The sequence below is a fragment of the Salvelinus fontinalis genome, chromosome 11 (assembly GCF_029448725.1).
Source record: "Salvelinus fontinalis isolate EN_2023a chromosome 11, ASM2944872v1, whole genome shotgun sequence".
NCBI classification, from domain to species: Eukaryota; Metazoa; Chordata; class Actinopteri; order Salmoniformes; family Salmonidae; genus Salvelinus; species Salvelinus fontinalis.
In genome coordinates this window covers 56,485,172-56,510,391 of record NC_074675.1, presented here as the reverse complement: position 1 = coordinate 56,510,391, position 25,220 = coordinate 56,485,172, and the positions used below count along the sequence as shown (strand labels likewise).

General features: G+C 43.6%; 1 protein-coding gene across 1 annotated transcript; it reads left to right on the top strand.

The window, feature by feature from the left end:
- Positions 1-1,386: 1,386 nt before the first annotated feature.
- Positions 1,387-24,839, top strand: LOC129865983 (endophilin-A1-like). The gene is made up of 10 exons (XM_055939114.1): positions 1,387-1,671; positions 6,787-6,855; positions 8,059-8,131; positions 8,510-8,653; positions 10,444-10,577; positions 13,406-13,466; positions 13,537-13,637; positions 15,150-15,253; positions 15,583-15,797; positions 16,256-24,839. Exons 1-10 carry the CDS (start codon positions 1,627-1,629, stop codon positions 16,450-16,452), a joined length of 1,143 nt encoding a protein of 380 aa, XP_055795089.1. The 5' UTR covers positions 1,387-1,626; the 3' UTR covers positions 16,453-24,839.
- The last annotated feature ends 381 nt before the right edge of the window (positions 24,840-25,220 follow it).

Below are 25,220 nucleotides of genomic sequence, written 5' to 3'. Positions count from 1 at the left end.
TCAACAACAGCCACCCTGAAGCATCTTTACAAAAGCCGCGGCCTTTGGAGAGCAAGGGGAAACAACTACTCCAAGTCTCAGAGCGAGGGACGTCACCGATTGAAACGTTTTTGGCGCGCACCACCGCTAACTAGCTAGCCATTTCATACCGGTTAAATAAGCATTCATGTGGTTGTCCCCTTTCCACCCGCACTGTAGAGCCTAATTAAATCTGCACCGCTGAGAAACGGGCCTTCCCCTCTATTAAACAGTAGTCATGTAATTACGACAACATTAGACATATTCAAAGAATAGCCTAATTGACAAATAACTTGCTGTGCATAGATCTCCCCTGAAACATGAATATTGAGCCTTTAATATCCCACTTCTGACACCAATGTAATGAAACAGGCAGGGAGCAGGTCTCGAACCCTCGACCTTCGAGCCCGAAGTTCAGCGCGCTATCGACTGTGCCGCAAAACCATACTCGTGCGGCAGAGTCGATTTCCGCGCTTATAAACCCAGGGTCGTTACACTATAAACATGTCTGAGTTAGATACCTTGCTTTGAAGTAGCCTACCTTATTCTTTAGACAAACGTATTGGGTTGTAATGTTGCAATTGTAACGGATGTGAAATGGCTAGCTAGTTAGCGGGTACGCGCTAGTAGCATTTCAATCAGTTACATCACTTGCTCTGAGACTTAAGTAGTGTTGCCCCTTGCTTTGCAAGGGCCGTGGCTTTTGTGGAGCGATGGGTAACGCTGCTTCGTGGGCGACCGTTGTCGATGTGTGCAGAGGGTCCCTGGTTCGCGCCCGTGTCGGGGCGAGGGGACGGTTTAAAGTTATACTGTTACACAATATTAGATATATCAAGGGTGGCCAACCATCCTCCAGGCACTTCCTCTAGGATAGTTACTGGGTGTTTGAACCCCCAACAAAGTAGAACTGCACTGTTAGTCACATGGTGTCAACATGTGGTCGACCCTCCCTCCGGAGAGCTCCTGGCTGTGCAGCCTTGGCTTATGATACAGCCCTGAAACACCCAAGTCTGCTTATCAAGGTCCTGTTGAGTGGCTGATGTTTAGGCGACAGTGTTTGAACAAAAGCCCGAACACCCAGTAACTATCCTGGAGGAGGTGCCATGATCATGGAAACGGTTTAAAGCCATGAAGAAGCCATGGAAACGGTGTATGAAGCCTGTAACAGTGAATAATCAGAGGTCTAGATAGCATAATGTCATTTGTGAATTTCGGGGAACATAGGTTATTAACGGACCGACTTGGGAAAATACACCTCATGAACTTCATCCCCAAATCAAGCACTTCCTAAACCCTAACCTTAACCACAACCCTTACCTTAACCATAACCTGAACTATTTGAAATGTCAACTTCAATGGGGTATGGACGTCCCAAGGATACCAGATAGCATGTAATGCCAGTCCGAATGATTTCGCTCGTTGTATTTGGATAGAGCGATTCATTCTGTTATAACGAGAGGACACCAGTGTAGGCTAGGCTACGCAACGACAAAAACACTCGATAGATAGAAAGAAAAGCGGATTATATTCCTTGTTTTTGAAACCCAGAGGGTGGATAATCGTGGATTACTTGGTGAACGCAAGTGGACATCTGGTCGAACTAGAACGATGTCTGTCGCGGGGCTGAAAAAGCAGTTCCACAAAGCCACCCAGGTAGGTTACCGTTAACGGTTCTGTGTCTGTCGGTAACTCGACCGGGTAGAATATTATTTCGATGGTGATAGCTGATCAAAACAGCTACAGTGAATACAATGGCGGGTATTGTTAAATCATTGTGGGCTTGTCAAAAGAGAGAAGAGAGAATTGTGATTGAGATGTAGAAGACACAATATCCTTAGGTTACATTGTCTATCTATCTGTTACATTGTCTATCTATCTGTGGCTGTCTCCCATACCCATAGGCCTAACATACCACCACTAGCCTACATGGCTAGCCTGTTCCAAAGGATGTAACGTTACATGACGTTCTGACAGAACGTTCTGACAAGATAGAAACATTAAGAACACCTGCTCATTCCATGATACAGACTGACCAGGTGAATCCAGGTGAAACCTATGATCCCTTATTGATGTCACCTGTTAAATCCACTTCAATCAGTGTAGATGAAGGGGAGGAGACGGGTTAAAGAAGGATGTTTGAACCTTGAGACAATTTAGACATGGATTGTGTATGTGTGCCAGTGGCGACCCGTCATTCAGGGATGGTGGGGCAGAGCCTCACGTTTTTTGGGTGGGGGGGGTTGCCTGTTTTGCATGTTATTTTGGCATTAATACATGTCACATATCAGTTTGCAAACAATATAAAAAATATAACAAAATAATTAATTGAGTTAATAAAGCTGCATATGTAACGGATGTGAAAGGGCTAGCTAGTTAGCGGGTACGCGCTACTAGCGTTTCAATCAGTTACGTCACTTGCTCTGAAACCTAGAAGTAGTGTTGCCCCTTGCTCTGCAAGGGCCGTGGCCTTTGTGGAGCGATGGGTAACGACGCTTCGTGGGTGTCAGTTGTTGATGTGTGCAGAGGGTCCCTGGTTCGCGCCCGTGTCGGGGCGAGGGGGCGATGTAAAGTTACACATACAATCAGGTTCTCTTTTTTGGCTTTCTTGAATAATGCAACTCCAAAATGCAGGTGTTTCAGCTCAGTGCTTTCTGTGGTGGTGGGGCAGAAGGCGGGAAAATACAGAGCGTAGGGCTTAGTAATGTTCTCCAGTTGCTCTGTGATTGGCTCAGTGTTCTGTCACTCATGGGGTTCACAACGTCACCGCCAAATCTAAGGGTAGAGATCGAAAATTCAAGCCCCTTGGGTGCTGCCATAGAGTTACATTAGAAGTGCCCATCCAAGAAGGCTCAAGGTCATTGGCCACAGATAAAATAACGTCAAATCACGTGATATCTACAGTAGCTTTGATTGGACTGATCATGTCAACATCTTACTTTCAAAATCTTAGCTAGCAGTCATCATCATGAATCAAGTCGACAATCTACTGGCAAATCTTTTTTAGTCCTTGTCATATAAAAATAAATAATGAAGAGAAATTATAGATAAAACGTATCGTTGCTCGTCGGCCATTGGACAAAAACATTACACAACAAGTTGGAAATCGCAAATTCAACAATGGAAGGAATCAGTGACTAACTGCAAGCATTGTAAAGCAACCACAAGTCTGCTATTCAATGGAATGGCTGTGTGGTCCCAAGTCTGGGTTTAAGGGTCTCTTTTCCAATCTTAAAAGGATAAACATTCAGCACTGTCCATGCTTTCAATCCAGCATGCTTTCTGCCACGGTCAAAACAACTGGAAACTCAGAACTGGGAAATCTGACTTCAATGAGTTCAAAACAACTGGGAACTCTGGGGGGGGGGGGGGGGGGGAGCACCGACTTGGAAAATTACGTTTTGAACGGTCATCCAACTCGGAATTGTAAGTCGGGAACTCTGGGCCTCTTTCTAGAGCTACGACTTGAAGGTCACCGACGACATCACGATTGACTTCGTTTTTTTCAGAGTTCCCAGTTCTCTTGAAAGCACCATAAATCCAGAGAATGATAGAATATGATGACAAAGTTTGATGACAAAGTTTGATGACAAAGTTTGATGACAAAGTTTGCCTACGAAGGCCCGCCGCATCACCTTCCTGTTCAAGTGAGCACAGCACAACAAGGTCTAAAAATGTATTTTATGCTGCTGCAGAAATGATGTACTATGCCAGAGAGATGTGTATACTGTAGCTAAGAAAGTAATACTTAGTGTATGTTGTGTAGTAAGTTGTTAGTAGCCCATGTGCCTCACCCTAATAATTTGGTCCCTTTTCACCTCTTACTTTCACCTACTGTTCTGACTTGGTGGTGCACATGTAGCCTATAACCTGTTATAGAGAAATGTAATCATTGAATATTGTAAGAGCTTTCATTGTCTGCTTATATGACCCCTTTTATTTGTCCTACGGTTCTGACTTGGTGTACAGGGAGAATACTGTAAGAACGGCCCATGTTCTGAATTCTGTCGCTGTACATTTCAAAAGTGCTGAACAAATAGTTATATTGACTATGCCCATCCTAGCTCGCTCATTAAGGTCTTAATCGAAATTACGGATTGCCTCTTATCCGCTTACCTTATGCCGTAGTTTGTACATCTCAGTTGTCAGTAGAAACCACATCTGTTTAAGGAATCAGCCATATCAGCTACCTAACACATAACGCTAAGCCCTCATTGGCTGAACTATAGATCTAACACATAACGCTAACCCCTCATTGGCTGGCCTATAGACCTAGCACCTAACCCTAACCCCTCATTGGCTGAACTATAGACCTAACCCTAACCCCTCATTGGCCTAACCCTAACTCCTCATTGGCTGAACTATAGATCTAACACATAACCCTAACCCCTCATTGGCTGAACTATAGATCTAACACATAACGCTAACCCCTCATTGGCTGAACTATAGACCTGACACATAACCCTAACCCCTCATTGGCTGAACTATAGATCTAACACATAACCCTAACCCCTCATTGGCTGACCTATAGACCTAACACATAACCCTAACCCCTCATTGGCTGAACTATAGACCTAACCCTGACTCCTCATTGGCTGAACTATAGACCTAACCCTAACCCCTCATTGGCTGAACTATAGAATATTTAATACGGTCAGGACTGATAGGCTACATTATAAGCGGGTTATTTTCTGGGATACACCAGGCCTATTCTCCAGGACCTTAGTGGTGAGGATCTGAAATGAATGGCTTTATGTAACAGACCTCATCCATAGTGACGGTGCACCGGAGACCGGCGGAACCAAAATAGAAGTATGAATCAACAACAACAGACGTTCTAACCGCGGGAGAACCGGTGGGGCGGGACGTGGCCTGACGGAGCACCACAGTGGGGCAGGACGTGGCCTGACGGACCACCACAGTGGGGCGGGACATTGCCTGACAGAGCACTGCAGTGGGGTGGGACGTGGCCTGACATCACGAGTACAGGACTGTGATGTTTGAGAGAGGAAGAGAGAGAGAGAGAGAGAGAGAGAGAGAGAGAGAGAGAGAGAGAGGAAGAGAGATAGAGAGTGTTTGTGTCAGTCTCTCTCTCTCTTCTCTCTCTCCATCCCTCTTGCTCTCTTTTTCGCTCCTCTCTCTCTCAATTGATTTTAAGGGCTTTATTGTCAGGGGAAACATATGTTTACATTGCCAAAGCAAGTGAAATAGATAATAAATTAACGTTAAATAAACAATAAAAAATGAACTCACAGAAGTTCCAAAAGAATAGAGACATTTCAAATGTCATATTATGTCTATATACAGTGTTGTAACGATGTGCAAATAGTAAAGGGAAAATGAATAAACATAAATATGGGTTGTATTTACAGTGGTGTTTGTTCTTCACTGGTTGCCCTTTTCTTGTGAGAACAGGTCACAAAAGCCCATCTGTAAATGGCCCATCCAACTACCTCATCCCCATATTGTTTTTTTTTTTTTTGCTTCATTGCATTCCAGTATCTCTACTTGCGCATTCATCTTCTGCACATCTATCACTCCAGTGTTAAATTGCTAAATTGTAATTATTTCGCCACTACGGCCTATTTATTGCCTTACCTCCATAATCTTACCTCATTTGCACTCACTGTATGTAGATTTTTCTATTGTGTTATTGACTGTACGCTTGTTTATTCCATGTGTAACTCTGTGTTGTTGTTTGTGTCGCACTGCTGTGCTTTATCTTGGCCGGGTCTCAGTTGTAAATGAGAACTTGTTCTCAACTGGCCTGGTTAAATAAACCTGGTTAAATAAACCTGGTTAAATAAACCTGGTTAAATAAAAAAAATCTTGCTGCTGTGATGGCACACTGGTTTTTCACCCAATAATTAGTTTTCAAATTCTTTGTGGGTCTGTGTGATCTGAGGGAAATATGTGTCTCTAATATGGTCATACATTTAGCAGGAGGTTAGGAAGTGCAGCTCAGTTTCCACCTCATTTTGTGGGCAGTGAGCACATAGCCTGTCTTCTCTTGAGAGCCAGGTCTGCCTACGGAGGCCTTTCTCAATAGCAAGGCTATGCTCACTGAGTCTGTACATAGTCAAAGCTTTCCTTAAGTTTGGGTCAGTCACAGTGGTCAGGTATTCTGCCACTGTGTACTCTCTGTTTAGGGCCAAATAGCATTCTAGTTTGCTCAGTTTTTTTGTTAATTCTTTCCAATGTGTCAAGTAATTATCTTTTTGTTTTCTCATGATTTGGTTGGGTCTAATTGTGTTGATGTCCTGGGGCTCTGTGGGGTCTGTTTGTGTTTGTGAACAGAGCCCCAGGACCAGCTTGCTTAGGGGACTCTTCTCCAGGTTCGTCTCTCTGTAGGTGATGGCTTTGTTATGGAAGGTTTGGGATTCGCTTCCTTTTAGGTGGTTGTAGAATTTAACGGCTCTTTTCTGGATTTTAATCATTAGTGGATATCGGCCTAATTCTGCTCTGCATACATTATTTGGTGTTTTACATTGTACTTCTCTCTCTCTTCTCTGTCTCTCTCTCTTTCCTTCTCTCTCTCTCTCTCTCTCTCTCTGTCTCTCTCTCTCTCTCTCTCTCTCTCTCTCTCTCTCTCTCTCTCTCTGTCTCTGTCTCTCTCTCTCTCTCTCTCTCCCTCCCCCCTCTCTCTCTCTCTCTCTCTCTCTCTCTCTCTCTCTCTCTCTCTCTCTCTCCCTCCCCCCTCTCTCTCCCTCCCCCCCTCTCTCTCCCTCCCCCCTCTCTCTCTCTCCCTCCCCCCTCTCTCTCTCCCTGTAGAAAGTCAGTGAGAAGGTTGGAGGAGCAGAAGGAACCAAGCTCGATGATGACTTCCTTCAGATGGAAAAGGTCATTATTCTGTTGTATTCTGTACAGAGGAATACTGTGGGTTAGATTCACTCATTCTTAGTCTAAAAGAAGGTTGTTTTTAGCATTACCTTGCTTTAGCATTACCTTGTGTTAGCATTGCCTTGTTTTAGCATTACCTTGCTTTTAGCATTACCTTGTTTTAGCATTACCTTGTTTTAGCATTACCTTGTGTTAGCGTTGCCTTGTTTTAGCATTACCTTGTGTTAGCATTGCCTTGTTTTAGCATTACCTTGTTTTAGCATTGCCTTGTTTTAGCATTGCCTTGTTTTAGCATTACCTTGCTTTTAGCATTGCCTTGTTTTAGCATTACCTTGCTTTTAGCATTACCTTGTTTTAGCATTGCCTTGTTTTAGCATTACCTTGCTTTAGCATTACCTTGTTTTAGCATTGCCTTGTTTTAGCATTACCTTGTTTTAGCATAACCTTGTTTTTATTTAGCATGAACTCGCTTTTAGCATTACCTTGCTTTTAGCATTACCTTGTTTTTAGCATTGCCTTGCTTTTAGCATTACCTTGCTTTTAGCATTACCTTGTTTTAGCATTGCCTTGTTTTAGCATTGCCTTGCTTTTAGCATTACCTTGTTTTAGCATTGCCTTGTTTTAGCATTACCTTGTTTTTAGCATGGCCTTGTTTTTATTTAGCATGACCTCGCTTTTAGCATTACCTTGCTTTTAGCATTGCCTTGTTTTTAGCATTACCTTGCTTTTAGCATTACCTTGTTTTAGCATAACCTTGTTTTTATTTAGCATGACCTCGCTTTTAGCATTACCTTGCTTTTAGCATTACCTTGTTTTTAGCATGACCTTGTTTTAGCATTACCTTGTTTTAGCATAACCTTGTTTTTATTTAGCATTACCTTGCTTTTAGCATTACCTTGTTTAGGTAGACTTGTCTTATTAGCACTGATATCCCTGATTTATTGAGGAAGGTTTACTAACTGTGGTATGTGGTTGTCTTACCACATTCATTATGTTCCTATGGTTACCTACCGACCTTAGTGGACTGACTGTTAGTCACTGTCAGAACAACCGGATACACAAACGATGTAACGTCAAATGTGCGTGTTCGTGTGCGCGTGTGTGTGTGTGTGTGTGTGTGTGTGTGTGTGTGTGTGTGTGTGTGTGTGTGTGTGTGTGTGTGTGTGTGTGTGCGTGCGTGCGTGCGTGCGTGCGTGCGTGTAGAAGGTGGACACCACCGGTAGAGCAGTGCTGGACATCATGACCAAAACTACAGAATACCTACAGCCCAACCCAGGTGAGAACACACACACTGTCTCTCTCTCTTTTTGTCTCTCTCTCTGTCTCTCTCTCTCTCTCTCTCTCTCTCTCTCTCTCTCTCTCTCTATATGTCTCTCTCTCTCTCTCTCTCTCTCTATCTCTCTCTGTCTCTCTCTGTCTCTCTCTCTCTGTCTTTCTCTTCCTGTCTCTCTCCCCCTCTCTCTCTCTCTCTCTCTCTCTCTGTCTCTCTCTCTCTCTGTCTCTCTCTCTCTCTCTCTGTCTCTCTCTCTCTCTCTCTCTCTCTCTCTCTCTCTCTCTCTCTCTCTCTCTCTCTCTGTCTCTCTCTCTCTCTCTCTCTCTCTCTTCTGTCTCTCTCTCTCACTCTCCCCTCCCCCCTTTCCCCCCTTTCCCCCAGCGTCCAGGGCCAAGCTGAGTCTGATAGGGACCATGTCTAAGATCAGAGGACAGGAGAAGGGGATGGGTTACCCCCAGGCTGAGACTCTACTGGGTGAGGCCATGCAGCGCTTTGGACGGGAGCTGGGAGAACAGTCATGCTTTGGTACGTGTTCACACACTGCATCACACACGCACGGCATCACAGACACACACACACACACACACACACACACACACACACACACACACACACACACACACACACACACACACACACACACACACACACACACACACACACACACACACACACACACACACACCTACCTCCATCTCAGTTCACTCTCCCATCTATCATTCCTGGTTTAAAAACCCTCTCCTTCTCTTCGTGCTGTATGGACAATACAGAATAAATACTTCCACCTCGTGGTACAATGTGATAAAACCTGATCACTAGAAATAGACTTTGATTTCGGACGTTTGAAAAAGTCCTGAGAACTTCTCCCACCACTGATGAAGTCGTAGGGTCAGAGCCGGGGCTGTTACCACAGTTCACTCTAACAAGCAGGGAGATGATAGTTAATGGACACAGCAGCCGGACCACAGTTCACTCTAACAAGCAGGGAGATAGTTTATGGACACAGCAGCCGGACCACAGTTCACTCTAACAAGCAGGGAGATGATAGTTAATGGACACAGCAGCCGGACCACAGTTCACTCTAACAAGCAGGGAGATAGTTTATGGACACAGCAGCCGGACCACAGTTCACTCTAACAAGCAGGGAGATGATAGTTAATGGACACAGCAGCCGGACCACAGTTCACTCTAACAAGCAGGGAGATAGTTTATGGACACAGCAGCCGGACCACAGTTCACTCTAACAAGCAGGGAGATGATAGTTTATGGACACAGCAGCCGGACCACAGTTCACTCTAACAAGCAGGGAGATGATAGTTTATGGACACAGCAGCCGGACCACAGTTCACTCTAACAAGCAGGGAGATGATAGTTAATGGACACAGCAGCCGGACCACAGTTCACTCTAACAAGCAGGGAGAATGCTCGATGATAGTTAATGGAAACAGCACGTTGTTTTTCATTATTTTTGTTTTAAAACCTTAACCACCATCGAAATCAATGCCTAGACTGTTAACCCTTGAGTTGTTTCTGTTATAAACTTGTAATCACGTGGAATGAATACGTCAAAAATAGACCTCATTAATCCACATGAGATCTTGTTGGATAGAACGTACAAACAATTAAACTCTCTCTCTCTTTCTCCTCCCCTCTCCCCTCACACCCTCCCTCCACCTCCCCTCCCTCTCCCTCCCTCCCTCTGCCTCTCCCTCCCCTCTCCCCCTCACACCCTCCACCTCTCCCTCCCCTCTCCCCCTCACACCCTCCACCTCTCCTTCCCTCCTCTCCCTCCCTCTGCCTCTCTCTCTCCCTCCCCCTCTCCCTCTCCCTCCCCCTCCTTCACTCCCCTCTGCCCCTCCCCCTCCCTCCCTCCACCTCTCCCTCTGCCTCTCCCTCCCTCTCCCCCTCCCTCCCTCTCCCTCCCCTCTGCCTCTCCCTCTCCCTTCCTCCCCCTCTCCTTCCCTCCCTCTGCCTCTCCCTCTCCTCACCCTCCCTCCCTCCTCTCTTCCCCCCTCCCTCCCTCCCTTCCTCCCTCCCCCTCTCCTCTCCCCCTCCCTCCCCCTCTCCTCTCCCCCTCCTTCCCTCCCTTCCTCCCTTCCTCCCCCTCTCCTCTCCCCCTCCCTTCCTCCCTCCCCCTCCCCTCCTCTCTTCCCCCCTCCCTCCCTCCCTTCCTCCCTCCCCCTCTCCTCTCCCCCTTCCTCCCTCCCTCCCCCTCTCCCCCTCCCTCCCTTCCTCCCTCCCTACCCCTCTCCTCTCCCCCTCCCTAACCCTTCCTCCCTCCCTCTCCCTCCCTCCCTCCCCTCTCCCTCCTCCAGGTCTGGCTCTCCTAGATGCTGGGGAGGCCATGGGTGAGCTGGGGGAAGTGAAGGATGCCTTGGATATGGAGGTCAAACAGAACTTTATTGATCCTCTACAGAACCTACAGGAAAAAGACATTAAAGAGATACAGGTAGCGAAAGCAGTGTGTGTTGTTAAATAAATATTAAATCATGTAGATACATTTTAAATATGTGAATGTTAAATAAATATTAAATCATGTAGATACATTTTAAATATATGAATGTTATATAAATATTATAAATAAATGCTAAATAACTGTTAAAAACATTTTGAATAAATTGTAAATATTGAATAAATCTTGAATAACTGTTAAAAATAAATGATGTAAATGTGAATTAAATACATATTAATAATAAGGGCTTAAAAATAAAGGTGTCATTGTACGCTGATGATTCATGTTTTCTTTTAAATCCACAACTTGGATCCACAGCCTCATAGAGGATCTAGATACTTTTTCTACCCTCTCTGGATTAAAACCTAATTATGATAAATGTACTATATTACGTATTGGATCACTAAAAAATACAATGTTTACATTACTGTGTAGTTTACAAATAAAATGGTCTGACGGGGATGTGGACATACTCGGTATACATATCCCCAAAGAAAGAAATGACCTCACTCCAAAACATTTTAATATAAAGTTAGCAAAAATAGATAAGATCTTGCTACCATGGAAAGGAAACTACCCGAAAAATCACCCTGATTAACTCTTCAGTCATATCCCAGTTTACCCTGATTAACTCTTTAGTCATATCCCAGTTTACTCTGATGAACTCTTTAGTCATATCCCAGTTTACCCTGATGAACTCTTTAGTCATATCCCAGTTTACCCTGATTAACTCTCTAGTCATATCCCAGTTTAACTCTTTAGTCATATCCCAGTTTACCCTGATTAACTCTTTAGTCATATCCCAGTTTACCCTGATTAACTCTTTAGTCATATCCCAGTTTACCCTGATTAACTCTTTAGTCATATCCCAGTTTACCCTGATTAACTCTTTAGTCATATCCCAGTTTACCCTGATTAACTCTAGTCATATCCCAGTTTACCCTGATGAACTCTTTAGTCATATCCCAGTTTACCCTGATTAACTCTTTAGTCATATCCCAGTTTACCCTGATTAACTCTTTAGTCATATCCCAGTTTACCCTGATTAACTCTTTAGTCATGTCCCAGTTTACCCTGACTAACTCTTTAGTCATATCCCAGTTTACCCTGATTAACTCTTTAGTCATATCCCAGTTGATCTATTTGCTTATGGTCTTGCCTATACCTAGTGACCTTTAAAAAAAAAATTTGCAAAAATTATTAGTTGGTATAATAATCCAACAATATTATGGTTAAACTCAAATGCACTAATTGATCAATTTAAATTAAAAAAAACATTATTTTTCAATAATAAAAAAAAAAGGATACATTTTTGTATATGAAGTCATAAATAGGAATGGTGGAATTATGTCACACATGCAGCTAAAAATATATATATGTAAATGTCTGCTCTGCCCAAAACTACAACCAACTAATTGCAGCATTACCGCAAAGATGGAAGAGGAATGTGGACGGGGGAAAAAGTAGGGAACTTGTCTGTCGGCCCTGAATTAAATACCATAATCGGTTAAAGACAATTGTGATAAATAAAAAAGTATTCCAATTTCATTTAAGGACAAAAAAATGGACAGAGGTGCCATATAGATTGCAAAATATTTTGGAAGAGATTTTCGATTCAAAACTTGGAATTTTTCTATTTAAATTATTATATAAAATTCTTGGAACCAATAGAATGTTATATATAGATGGGAGATACAACCTTCCCAGCTCTGCAGATTTTGCTGCAAAGAGACACAATCATTAGATCATTTGTTTTGGTACTGTCCATATAGTATATATATGTATATATGTATGTCTATATGTATGTATATTTATATATATGTGGGTATGTATCTGTATATATATATATATATATTTACCCCAAAAATATATGGGGGATTGGAAGTGATGCAGATAGTTACAATCCATCAGAAATGAAAAAGCGGATTTTTTATTTTAACCAGGTAAGTTGACTGAGAACACGTTCTCATTTGCAGCAACGACCTGGGGAATAGTTACAGGGGAGAGGAGGGGGATGAATGAGCCAATTGTAAACTGGGGATTATTAGGTGACCATGATGGTTTGAGGGCCAGATTGGGAATTTAGCCAGGACACCGGGGTTAACACCCCTACTCTTACGATAAGTGCCATGGGATCTTTAATGACCTCAGAGAGTCAGGACACCCGTTTAACGTCCCATCCGAAAGACGGCACCCTATACAGGACAGTGTCCCCAATCACTGCCCTGGGGGATTGGGATATTTTTTAGACCAGAGGAAAGAGTGCCTCCTACTGGCCCTCCAACACCACTTCCAGCAGCATCTGGTCTCCCATCCAGGGACTGACCAGGACCAACCCTGCTTAGCTTCAGAAGCGAGCCAGCAGTGGTATGCATGGTGGTATGCTGCTTTAGGATCTACCTCCTAAAATAATAAATAGAATAATACATGTCAAATAAATGAAATAAATAAATGAAATACATTTTAAATAAATGAAATAAATAAATGAAATACATTTTAAATAAATGAAATAAATAAATGCATTTTTTTTTAAATAAATGAAATAAATAAATGAGCTCCATTTTAAATAAATGAAATAAATAAATGAGCTCCATTTTAAATAAATGAAATAAATAAATGAGCTCCATGTTAAATAAATGAAATAAATGAGCTCCATTTTAAATAAATTAAATAAATAAATGAGCTCCATTTTAAATAAATTAAATAAATAAATAAAATAAATTTTAAATAAATAAATGAGCTACATGTTAAATAAATGATGAAATAAATGAGCTCCATTTTAAATAACTGATAAAGTAAATAAATTACAGATGTTGTTGTTGCAGCTCCACCTGAAGAAGATGCAGGGACGCCGCCTGGACTTTGACTATAAGAAGAAACGTCACGGTAAAGGAGATTATTATTATCGTCATGATTATTATTACTATTCTAACTTGTTATTTGATTTTAATTGTAGGTAAAGGAGTCCTAGAGGAGGAGATCAGACAGGCGCTGGAGAAGTTTGATGAGTCCAAAGAAGTGGCAGAGCAGAGCATGTTCAACCTGCTGGAGAGTGATGTAAGGACTATGTCTCTGTCTCTCTCTCTCTTGTCTGTCTGTCTGTCTCTCTCACTCTCTCTCTGTCTGTCTGTCTCTCTCGCTCTCTGTCTCTGTCTGTCTGTCTGTCTCTCTCGCTCTGTCTCTGTCTCTCTCGCTCTCTCTGTCGATCTGTCTGTCTGTCTCTCTCGCTCTCTGTCCTGTCTGTCTGTCTGTCTGTCTGTCTGTCTGTCGGTCTGTCTCTCTGTCTCTCTGTCTGTCTGTCTCTCTCGCTCTGTCTGTCTGTCTCTCAATCCCAGAACAACAGCAAAGGACCTTGTGAAGATGCTGAAGGAAACAGGTACAAAAGTATCTATATCCACAGTAAAACGAGTCCTATCTCGACATAACCTGAAAGGCCGCTCAGCAAGGAAGAAGTCACTGCTCCAAAACCGCCATAAAAAAAGCCAGACTTCGGTTTGCAACTGCACATGGGGACAAAGATCATACTTTTTGGAGAAATGTCCTCTGGTCTGATGAAACAAAAATAGAACTATTTGGCCATAATGTCCATCGTTATGTTTGGAGGAAAAGGGGGAGGCTTGCAAGCCGAAGAACACCATCCCAACCATGAAGCACAGGGGTGGCAGCATCATGTTGTGGGGGTGCTTTGCTGCAGGAGGGACTGGTGCACTTCACAAAATAGATGGCATCATGAGGGAGGAAAATTATGTGGATATATTGAAGCAACATCTCAAGACATCAGTCAGGAAGTTAAAGATTGGTCGCAAATGGGTCTTCCAAATGGACAATGACCCCAAGCACACTTCCAAAGTTGTGGTGAAATGGCTTAAGGACAACAAAGTCAAGGGATTGAGGTGGCAAAGCTCTGACCTCAATCCCATTCTGACCTCAATCCCATTCAATTCTGCCAAATTGTTTGGCAGAACTGAAACAGCATGTGCAAGCAATGAGGCCTACAAACCTGACTCAGTTACACCAGCTCTGTCAGAAGGAATGGGCCAAAAGCTTGTGGAAGTCTACCCGAAACGTTTGACTTAAGTTAAACAATTTAAAGGCAATGCTACCAACTACTAAATGAGTGTATGTAAACTTCTGACCCACTGGGAATGTGATGAAAGAAATAAAAGCTGAAATAAATCACTCTCTACTATTATTCTGACATTTCACATTCTTAAAATAAAGTGGTGATCCTAACTGACCCAAGACAGGGAATTTTTACTAGGATTAAATGTCAGGAATTGTGAAAAACTGAGTTTAAATGTATTTGGCTAAGGTGTATGTAAACTTCCGACTTCAACTGTATATATATATATATATATATATATATATACATTTTACTCTCTCTGTCTCCCTTTCTCTCGTTGGATCTATTTGATAGGTTTAGACTTAACTTTAAGGAGACACTTTTCCCTGTGTGTGTGTGTGTGTGTGTGTGTGTGTGTGTGTGTGTGTGTGTGTGTGTGTGTGTGTGTGTGTGTGTGTGTGTGCGTGCGTGCGTGCGTGCGTGCGTGCGTGCGTGCGTGCGTGTAGATTGAGCAGGTGAGTCAGCTAGCAGCGTTGGTCCAGGCCCAGGTGGAGTATCACAGACAAGCTACAGAAATACTACAGCAGCTCTCCAGCAAGGTGCACGAGAGGTCAGTCACACACACACACACACACACACACACACACACACACACACACACACACACACACACACACACACACACACACACACACACACACACACACACACACACACACACACACACACACACACACACACTAGGGCTGGGAAGGCATTTAAAGGGTGTGGAGATCGTATTCATGGTTAAACCTGCACATGTCAGCTTTCATGGTGTTGTGTAGTTGTAGTGCCTCGCTACACACCTTCAATCCTGCCCTGTGTTTTATACGGACATTGTTGTGTCGTTTCCTGTGTGTTGACCTATGTCCTGACCTCTGACCTCTGTGTTATCTCCAGGATTCGGGAGGCACAGGATAAACCCAGGAAGGAGTATGTTCCTAAACCCCGGATGGTCCTGGAGCTGCTACCCCCCAGCGACAGCCACAATGAGGGGCTCAACACCGGCCCAGGCCCCGCCCGCTCCCCAGGCCCCGCCCACTCCCCAGGCCCCGCCCACTCCCCAGGCCCCGCCCGATCCCCAGGACCCGCACGCACTCCCGGGCGCTCCCCTGGTGAGAATACACACAGATACACACACACACACACACACAGATACACACACACACACACAGATACACACACACACACAGACACACTTTATTTTATTTATTTATTTCACCTTTATTTAACCAGGTCGGCCAGTTGAGAACAAGTTCTTATTTACAACTGAGACCTGGTCAAGATTAAGCAAAGCAGTGTGACAAAAACAACAACACAGAGTTACACAGACAGACACACACTCAGGTACACACACAGACAGACACACACACAGACAGACACACAGACAGACACAGACACAGACACACACACACACATCAGTTACACACACACACAGACAGACATGACAGGACCAACCTGTACTACAGTATGAAAACTTAAACTAGTCTGTCTGTCTGTCTGTCTGTCTGTCTGTCTGTCTGTCTGTCTGACTCCCCGTCTCTCTCCCGGTCTCTCCCCCTCTCTCTCCCAGTTCCCATGGACCAGCCGTGCTGCCGGGCGCTGTATGACTTTGACCCGGAGAACGAGGGTGAGATGGGATTCAAGGAGGGCGATGTCATCACCTTAACCAATCAGATCGACGATAACTGGTACGAGGGCATGATCAACGGCAAATCAGGTTTCTTCCCCATCAACTACGTAGATATCCTGGTTCCACTTCCTCACTAGGCCGTACCCCCGCCCCCAACCAATCCACACCCCCTCCCACCTCTGCCTAGCCTAAGCCACGCCTTCTTCTCTTCTTCGCTTATGTGAGTGCAGCCGCTTTTCACAACTTTGAGGAACAAAAGACTACAATTGTACAGGATTCTGCTGACAGATGAAGAAGAGGAGGAGAGTAATAAAAGATGAAGAATCGTCTGCTTCATCCCCCTCAGTGGGATCAATGTGCTTGCAGTGTTGAATGTCAGTATTACGAAGAGGATATGTGTAAAGATGGAGTCCTGTGTATACCAATGGAGACTGCTGAGGGGAGGGCGGCTCATAATAATGGCTGGAACAGAATAAATGGAACGGCATCGAACACATATACCCTCCTGTACGGTTTAATCTCCAACCCTGTTCCTGGATAACCACCCTCCTGTAGGTTTAATCTCCATCCCTGTTCCTGGAGAGATACCCTCCTGTAGGTTTAATCTCCAACCCTGTTCCTGGAGCAATACCCTCCTGTAGGTTTTAACTCCAACCCTGTTCCTGGAGAGAAACCCTCCTGTAGGTTTTAACTCCAACCCTGTTCCTGGAGAGATACCCTCCTGTAGGTTTTAACTCCAACCCTGTTCCTGGAGAGAAACCCTCCTGTAGGTTTTAACTCCAACCCTGTTCCTGGAGAGATACCCTCCTGTAGGTTTTAACTCCAACCCTGTTCCTGGAGAGATACCCTCCTGTAGGGTTTAACTCCAACCCTGTTCCTGGAGAGAGACCCTCCTGTAGGTTGAACTAACTAAAGACTGGTAGAAACAGAGTAGAGAGCTGGTTGAACTAACTAAAGACTGGTAGAAACAGAGTAGAGAGCTGGTTGAACTAACTAAAGACTGGTAGAAACAGAGTAGAGAGCTGGTTGAACTAACTAAAGACTGGTAGAAACAGAGTAGAGAGCTGGTTGAACTAACTAAAGACTGGTAGAAACAGAGTAGAGAGCTGGTTGAACTAACTAAAGACTGGTAGAAACAGTAGAGAGCTGGTTGAAATAACTAAAGACTGGTAGAAACAGAGTAGAGAGCTGGTTGAACTAACTAAAGACTGGTAAAACCAGAGTAGAGAGCTGGTTGAACTAACTAAAGACTGGTAGAAACATAAGAGAGCTGGTTGAACTAACTAAAGACTGGTAGAAACAGAGTAGAGAGCTGGTTGAACTAACTAAAGACTGGTAGAAACAGTAAAGAGCTGGTTGAACTAACTAAAGACTGGTAGAAACAGAGTAGAGAGCTGGTTGAACTAACTAAAGACTGGTAGAAACAGAGTAGAGAGCTGGTTGAACTAACTAAAGACTGGTAGAAACAGAGTAGAGAGCTGGTTGAACTAACTAAAGACTGGTAGAAACAGTAGAGAGCTGGTTGAACTAACTAAAGACTGGTAGAAACAGTAGAGAGCTGGTTTAACTAAATAAAGACTGGTAGAAACAGAGTAGAGAGCTGGTTGAACTAACTAAAGACTGGTAGAAACAGTAGAGAGCTGGTTGAACTAACTAAAGACTGGTAGAAACAGAGTAGAGAGCTGGTTGAACTAACTAAAGACTGGTAGAAACAGTAGAGAGCTGGTTGAACTAACTAAAGACTGGTAGAAACAGACTAGAGAGCTGGTTGAACTAACTAAAGACTGGTAGAAACAGTAGAGAGCTGGTTGAACTAACTAAAGACTGGTAGAAACAGAGTAGAGAGCTGGTTGAACTAACTAAAGACTGGTAGAAACAGAGTAGAGAGCTGGTTGAACTAACTAAAGACTGGTAGAAACAGAGTAGAGAGCTGGTTGAACTAACTAAAGACTGGTAGAAACAGTAGAGAGCTGGTTGAACTAACTAAAGACTGGTAGAAACAGTAGAGAGCTGGTTTAACTAAATAAAGACTGGTAGAAACAGAGTAGAGAGCTGGTTGAACTAACTAAAGACTGGTAGAAACAGAGTAGAGAGCTGGTTGAACTAACTAAAGACTGGTAGAAACAGAGTAGAGAGCTGGTTGAACTAACTAAAGACTGGTAGAAACAGAGTAGAGAGCTGGTTGAACTAACTACAGACTGGTAGAAACAGAGTAGAGAGCTGGTTGAACTAACTAAAGACTGGTAGAAACAGTAGAGAGCTGGTTGAACTAACTAAAGACTGGTAGAAACAGAGTAGAGAGCTGGTTGAACTAACTAAAGACTGGTAGAACCAGAGTAGAGAGCTGGTTGAACTAACTAAAGACTGGTAGAAACAGTAGAGAGCTGGTTGAACTAACTAAAGACTGGTAGAAACAGAGTAGAGAGCTGGTTGAACTAACTAAAGACTGGTAGAAACAGTAAAGAGCTGGTTGAACTAACTAAAGACTGGTAGAAACAGACTAGAGAGCTGGTTGAACTAACTAAAGACTGGTAGAAACAGTAGAGAGCTGGTTGAACTAACTAAAGACTGGTAGAAACAGAGTAGAGAGCTGGTTGAACTAACTAAAGACTGGTAGAAACAGAGTAGAGAGCTGGTTGAACTAACTAAAGACTGGTAGAAACAGAGTAGAGAGCTGGTTGAACTAACTAAAGACTGGTAGAAACAGTAGAGAGCTGGTTGAACTAACTAAAGACTGGTAGAAACAGTAGAGAGCTGGTTTAACTAAATAAAGACTGGTAGAAACAGAGTAGAGAGCTGGTTGAACTAACTAAAGACTGGTAGAAACAGTAGAGAGCTGGTTGAACTAACTAAAGACTGGTAGAAACAGAGTAGAGAGCTGGTTGAACTAACTAAAGACTGGTAGAAACAGTAGAGAGCTGGTTGAACTAACTAAAGACTGGTAGAAACAGACTAGAGAGCTGGTTGAACTAACTAAAGACTGGTAGAAACAGAGTAGAGAGCTGGTTGAACTAACTAAAGACTGGTAGAAACAGTAGAGAGCTGGTTGAACTAACTAAAGACTGGTAGAAACAGAGTAGAGAGCTGGTTGAACTAACTAAAGACTGGTAGAAACAGAGTAGAGAGCTGGTTGAACTAACTAAAGACTGGTAGAAACAGTAGAGAGCTGGTTGAACTAACTAAAGACTGGTAGAAACAGAGTAGAGAGCTGGTTGAACTAACTAAAGACTGGTAGAACCAGAGTAGAGAGCTGGTTGAACTAACTAAAGACTGGTAGAAACAGTAGAGAGCTGGTTGAACTAACTAAAGACTGGTAGAAACAGAGTAGAGAGCTGGTTGAACTAACTAAAGACTGGTAGAAACAGTAAAGAGCTGGTTGAACTAACTAAAGACTGGTAGAAACAGACTAGAGAGCTGGTTGAACTAACTAAAGACTGGTAGAAACAGTAGAGAGCTGGTTGAACTAACTAAAGACTGGTAGAAACAGAGTAGAGAGCTGGTTGAACTAACTAAAGACTGGTAGAAACAGTAGAGAGCTGGTTGAACTAACTAAAGACTGGTAGAAACAGACTAGAGAGCTGGTTGAACTAACTAAAGACTGGTAGAAACAGTAGAGAGCTGGTTGAACTAACTAAAGACTGGTAGAAACAGAGTAGAGAGCTGGTTGAACTAACTAAAGACTGGTAGAAACAGAGTAGAGAGCTGGTTGAACTAACTAAAGACTGGTAGAAACAGAGTAGAGAGCTGGTTGAACTAACTAAAGACTGGTAGAAACAGTAGAGAGCTGGTTGAACTAACTAAAGACTGGTAGAAACAGTAGAGAGCTGGTTTAACTAAATAAAGACTGGTAGAAACAGAGTAGAGAGCTGGTTGAACTAACTAAAGACTGGTAGAAACAGTAGAGAGCTGGTTGAACTAACTAAAGACTGGTAGAAACAGTAGAGAGCTGGTTGAACTAACTAAAGACTGGTAGAAACAGAGTAGAGAGCTGGTTGAACTAACTAAAGACTGGTAGAAACAGTAGAGAGCTTGTTGAACTAACTAAAGACTGGTAGAAACAGTAGAGAGCTGGTTGAACTAACTAAAGACTGGTAGAAACAGAGTAGAGAGCTGGTTGAACTAACTAAAGACTGGTAGAAACAGAGTAGAGAGCTGGTTGAACTAACTAAAGACTGGTAGAAACAGTAGAGAGCTTGTTGAACTAACTAAAGACTAGTAGAAACAGTAGAGAGCTGGTTGAACTAACTAAAGACTGGTAGAAACAGTAGAGAGCTGGTTGAACTAACTAAAGACTGGTAGAAACAGAGTAGAGAGCTGGTTGAACTAACTAAAGACTGGTAGAAACAGAGTAGAGAGCTGGTTGAACTAACTAAAGACTGGTAGAAACAGACTAGAGAGCTGGTTGAACTAACTAAAGACTGGTAGAAACAGTAGAGAGCTGGTTGAACTAACTAAAGACTGGTAGAAACAGACTAGAGAGCTGGTTGAACTAACTAAAGACTGGTAGAAATAGACTAGAGAGCTGGTTGTATAGACTGTAATTGGGTCCAATGTATTGCATGCTGGGACATTTAAGGTTTAGTGTTGACGTTTAAAAAGAGAATAGTATAATAATTGTGACATGTTGACGATAGTGGTGAGGATGATGAGGACGAAGATGACGTCACAGATGTACATAGGCTTCTGTTGTGATCTTTCCTATATTATGTGTGTTATACCTGTCAGACGTCAATAAACAGTTTTCTCTGTCACAAGTCAATAACAGCCCAGTGGTTGTATCTGCCACTGACCCTCCACCCCAAAGCCTAGTGTTTTAAGAGCGTTGGGACAGTAACTGAAAGGTCGCTGGTTCGAAATCCCAGAGCTGGCAAAGGTGGACAAATCTGCCGTTCTGCCCTGTTCTGCCAACAACTGCTTCCCCATGCGCCGATGACGTGGACGCCGATTAAGGCAGCCCCCGGCAACCCCCCGGCAGCCCCCCGGCAACCCCCCGGATGGGTTAAATGCAGAAGACACATTTCAGTTGAAGGCATTCAGTTGTGAAACTGACTACGTACTCCCAAGGTATCCCCTCTTTCCCAAATGGTACTCTATTCCCTATATAGTACACTACTTTTAGTTGGAGGGACAGGAGGAGAGTAACTAGGCTGTGTCCGATTAGATCTGTAGGCTGACAGGCGTCCACTGGACATGTCCTCTGTTGAGAAGAGAGACAACGTGACTTGAGATGGAGGGAAGCAAGTTGACAGTCAGATATCTCTACAATACAGCATTCTACCATTACAGAGTAAAAGTCCCCGTTTCAGAGTAAAAGTCCCCTTCTTGTACAAGGTATGACGAGACAGAGCAGGCCTGTCTGTTTTACAAGGTCAGGTCTGCGTCTCAGATGGCACCCTATTACCCAGTGGCGGTTCTAGCATGTATGGCTCCCTGGGCGAACCCCCCCCCCCCCCCCCTCAAAAAGCATCGTTCTGCACTAACTGTCATTTTTATCAAGACATTTGGAACAACACAAATAAATAATCCAAACATTTAAAACTATATAAATATACAAATATATACAAAACTAAGACTCATAAATATCAAAGAGAAGCAACAATGACAAATAGAAAAAAATTGTGTTGATTTGGCACTCGAACATCAATACATTACCCCTCCCACAATACTGTCAACCAGGACTACATTACCCCTCCCCCAACACTGTCAACCAGGACTACATTACCCATCCCCCAACACTGTCAACCAGGACTACATTACCCATCCCCCAACACTGTCAACCAGGACTACATTACCCATCCCCCAACACTGTCAACCAGGACTACATTACCCATCCTCCAACACTGTCAACCAAGAGTCTAGACTACATTACCCATCCCCCAACACTGTCAACCAAGAGTCAAGACTACATTACCCATCCCCCAACACTGTCAACCAAGAGTCAAGACTACATTACCCATCCCCCAACACTGTCAACCAAGAGTCAAGACTACATTACCCATCCCCCAACACTGTCAACCAAGAGTCAAGACTACATTACCCATCCCCCAACACTGTCAACCGAGAGTCAAGACTACATCACCCATCCCCAACACTGTCAACCAGGAGTCAAGACTACATTACCCATCCCCCAACACTGTCAACCAAGAGTCAAGACTACATTACCCATCCCCCAACACTGTGAACCAAGAGTCAAGACTACATTACCCATCCCCCAACACTGTCAACCGAGAGTCAAGACTACATTACCCATCCCCCAACACTGTCAAATAAGAGTCAAGACTACAGTACCCATCCCCCAATACTGTCAACCAAGAGTCAAGACTACATTACCCATCCCCCAACACTGTCAACCAAGAGTCAAGACTACATTACCCATCCCCCAACACTGTTAACCAAGAGTCAAGACTACATTACCCATCCCCCAACACTGTCAACCAAGAGTCAAGACTACATTACCCATCCCCCAACACTGTCAACCAAGAGTCAAGACTACGTTACCCATCCCCCAACACTGTCAAATAAGAGTCAAGACTACATTACCCATCCCCCAACACTGTCAACCAAGAGTCAAGACTGCATTACCCATCCCCCCCAATACTGTCAACCAAGAGTCAAGACTACATTACCCATCCCCCAACACTGTCAACCAAGAGTCAAGACTACATTACCCATCCCCCAACACTGTCAACAAAGAGTCAAGACTACATTACCCATCCCCCAACACTATCAACCAAGACTACGTTACCCATCCCCCAACACTGTCAACCAAGAGTCAAGACTACATTACCCATCCCCCAACACTGTCAACCAAGAGTCGAGACTACATTACCCATCCCCCAACACTGTCAACCAAGAGTCAAGACTACATTACCCATCCCCCAACACTGTCAACCAAGAGTCAAGACTGCATTACCCATCCCCCCCAACACTGTCAACCAAGAGTCAAGACTACATTACCCATCCCCCAACACTGTCAAATAAGAGTCAAGACTACATTACCCATCCCCCCCAACACTGTCAACCAAGAGTCAGGACTACATTACCCATCCCCCAACACTGTCAACCAAGAGTCAAGACTACATTACCCATCCCCAAACACTGTCAACCAGGAGTCAAGACTACATTACCCCTCCCCCAACACTGTCAACCAAGAGTCAAGACTACATTACCCATCCCCCAACACTGTCAACCAAGAGTCAAGACTACATTACCCATCCCCCAACACTGTCAACCAAGAGTCAAGACTACATTACCCATCCCCCAACACTATCAACCAAGACTACATTACCCATCCCCCAACACTGTCAACCAAGAGTCAAGACTACATTACCCATCCCCCAACACTGTCAACCAAGAGTCGAGACTACATTACCCATCCCCCAACACTGTCAACCAAGAGTCAAGACTACATTACCCATCCCCCAACACTGTCAACCAAGAGTCAAGACTAAAGGATTTCGCACAAACCAGAGAAAAATGCAACAATACGTCTGTGAAACCATATATTCACAGTATTATGAATGAATTGTGGTTTATTTAGTAGCATTTTGTAGTGTGACTGATTTTACTATTTGCGTTAGTACTGTACAAAGTTCTTGGTGCGCTATTTGATAGATTCCCTCGCTCCTCCTACCTCGGGCTTCCAGTGGGGTGACCTGAGGTCAACCTATACCTGCCCCCCTCCCCATCTCGTACTTCTGAGTGGGAGACCCGAGGTCAACCTATACCTGCCCCCCTCCCCATCTCGTACTTCTGAGTGGGAGACCCTTCCCAGGCCTGCCTAGCTCACAAACTATAATCAGGGCGCCCACTCCGACAAGGTTAATTGACCCACAGTCCCACACGGTGACATGATGTCATTGACGTGACGTGCTAATGAGCGATAGAATACCGATCGCGCAAATGTCACCATTCCAATTTTTTTGGGGTGCCGCGTGCCGCCCCCGGCAAGATGCCGCCCTGGACGGCTGCCCCATGTCGCCTATACCTAAATCCGCCACCGATATTACCTATGTAGTTCCTATGTAGCCACCAATTCCCTCAATGCCAATGCTGGACCTGTGCTCTCGCTCAGGTTCATGATATGGGTGGTAAAGAAGTGTTTGGAACCTGAATAGAACCCTATTGGGAATAGGAGGCCATTTTAATGCACCTCCCAGTCTGTTAAGCTCCTAATGAGATACGCTGGGCTTTATACAGATGTCTGCCTGCCTGCTGCCTGTCTGCCTGTTGCAATGGGATCACTACAGCGCTTTTATAAAACGTATGGAAAGAATTGTATTTATTTTTAATCAACGTTATGTAAATTAATTATTATAATTGCCTGTGTTACCACAAACAAAACAGCTATTAGTATTTATAAATATTGATGAGTATTGGATCATTCCTATATGCTGTAAATGTATTACTGAATGACGTATATACTGTACTTTGAAGGGCTGAGAGACTATCCATATTCAAGCTATTTTAAAGTATGTATGGTGTGTTTTCTTGTACACGATAAAGTATTGTTTGTTTTTTCCCACTATTGTAGGCACCGCTTCCTCTGCTGTTGACTGTTACATACTGATGCTGTTTAGCCATGTTGTCATTGAAAGATAACCACAGATAACTATTTTTATTTATTTTTATTTTTATTATTTCACCTATTATTTAACCATGTAGGTCAGTTGAGAACAAGTTCTCATTTACAACTGCGACCCGGCCAAGATAAAGCAAAGCAGTGTGACACAAAACAACAACACAGAGTTACACATGGAATAAACAAGCGTACAGTCAATAACACAATAGAGAAATCTATGGACAGTGTGTGCAAATGTAGTAAGATTATGGAGGTAAGGCAATAAATAGGGCCATAGTGGCGAAATAATTACAATTTAGCAATTAAACACTGGAGTGATAGATG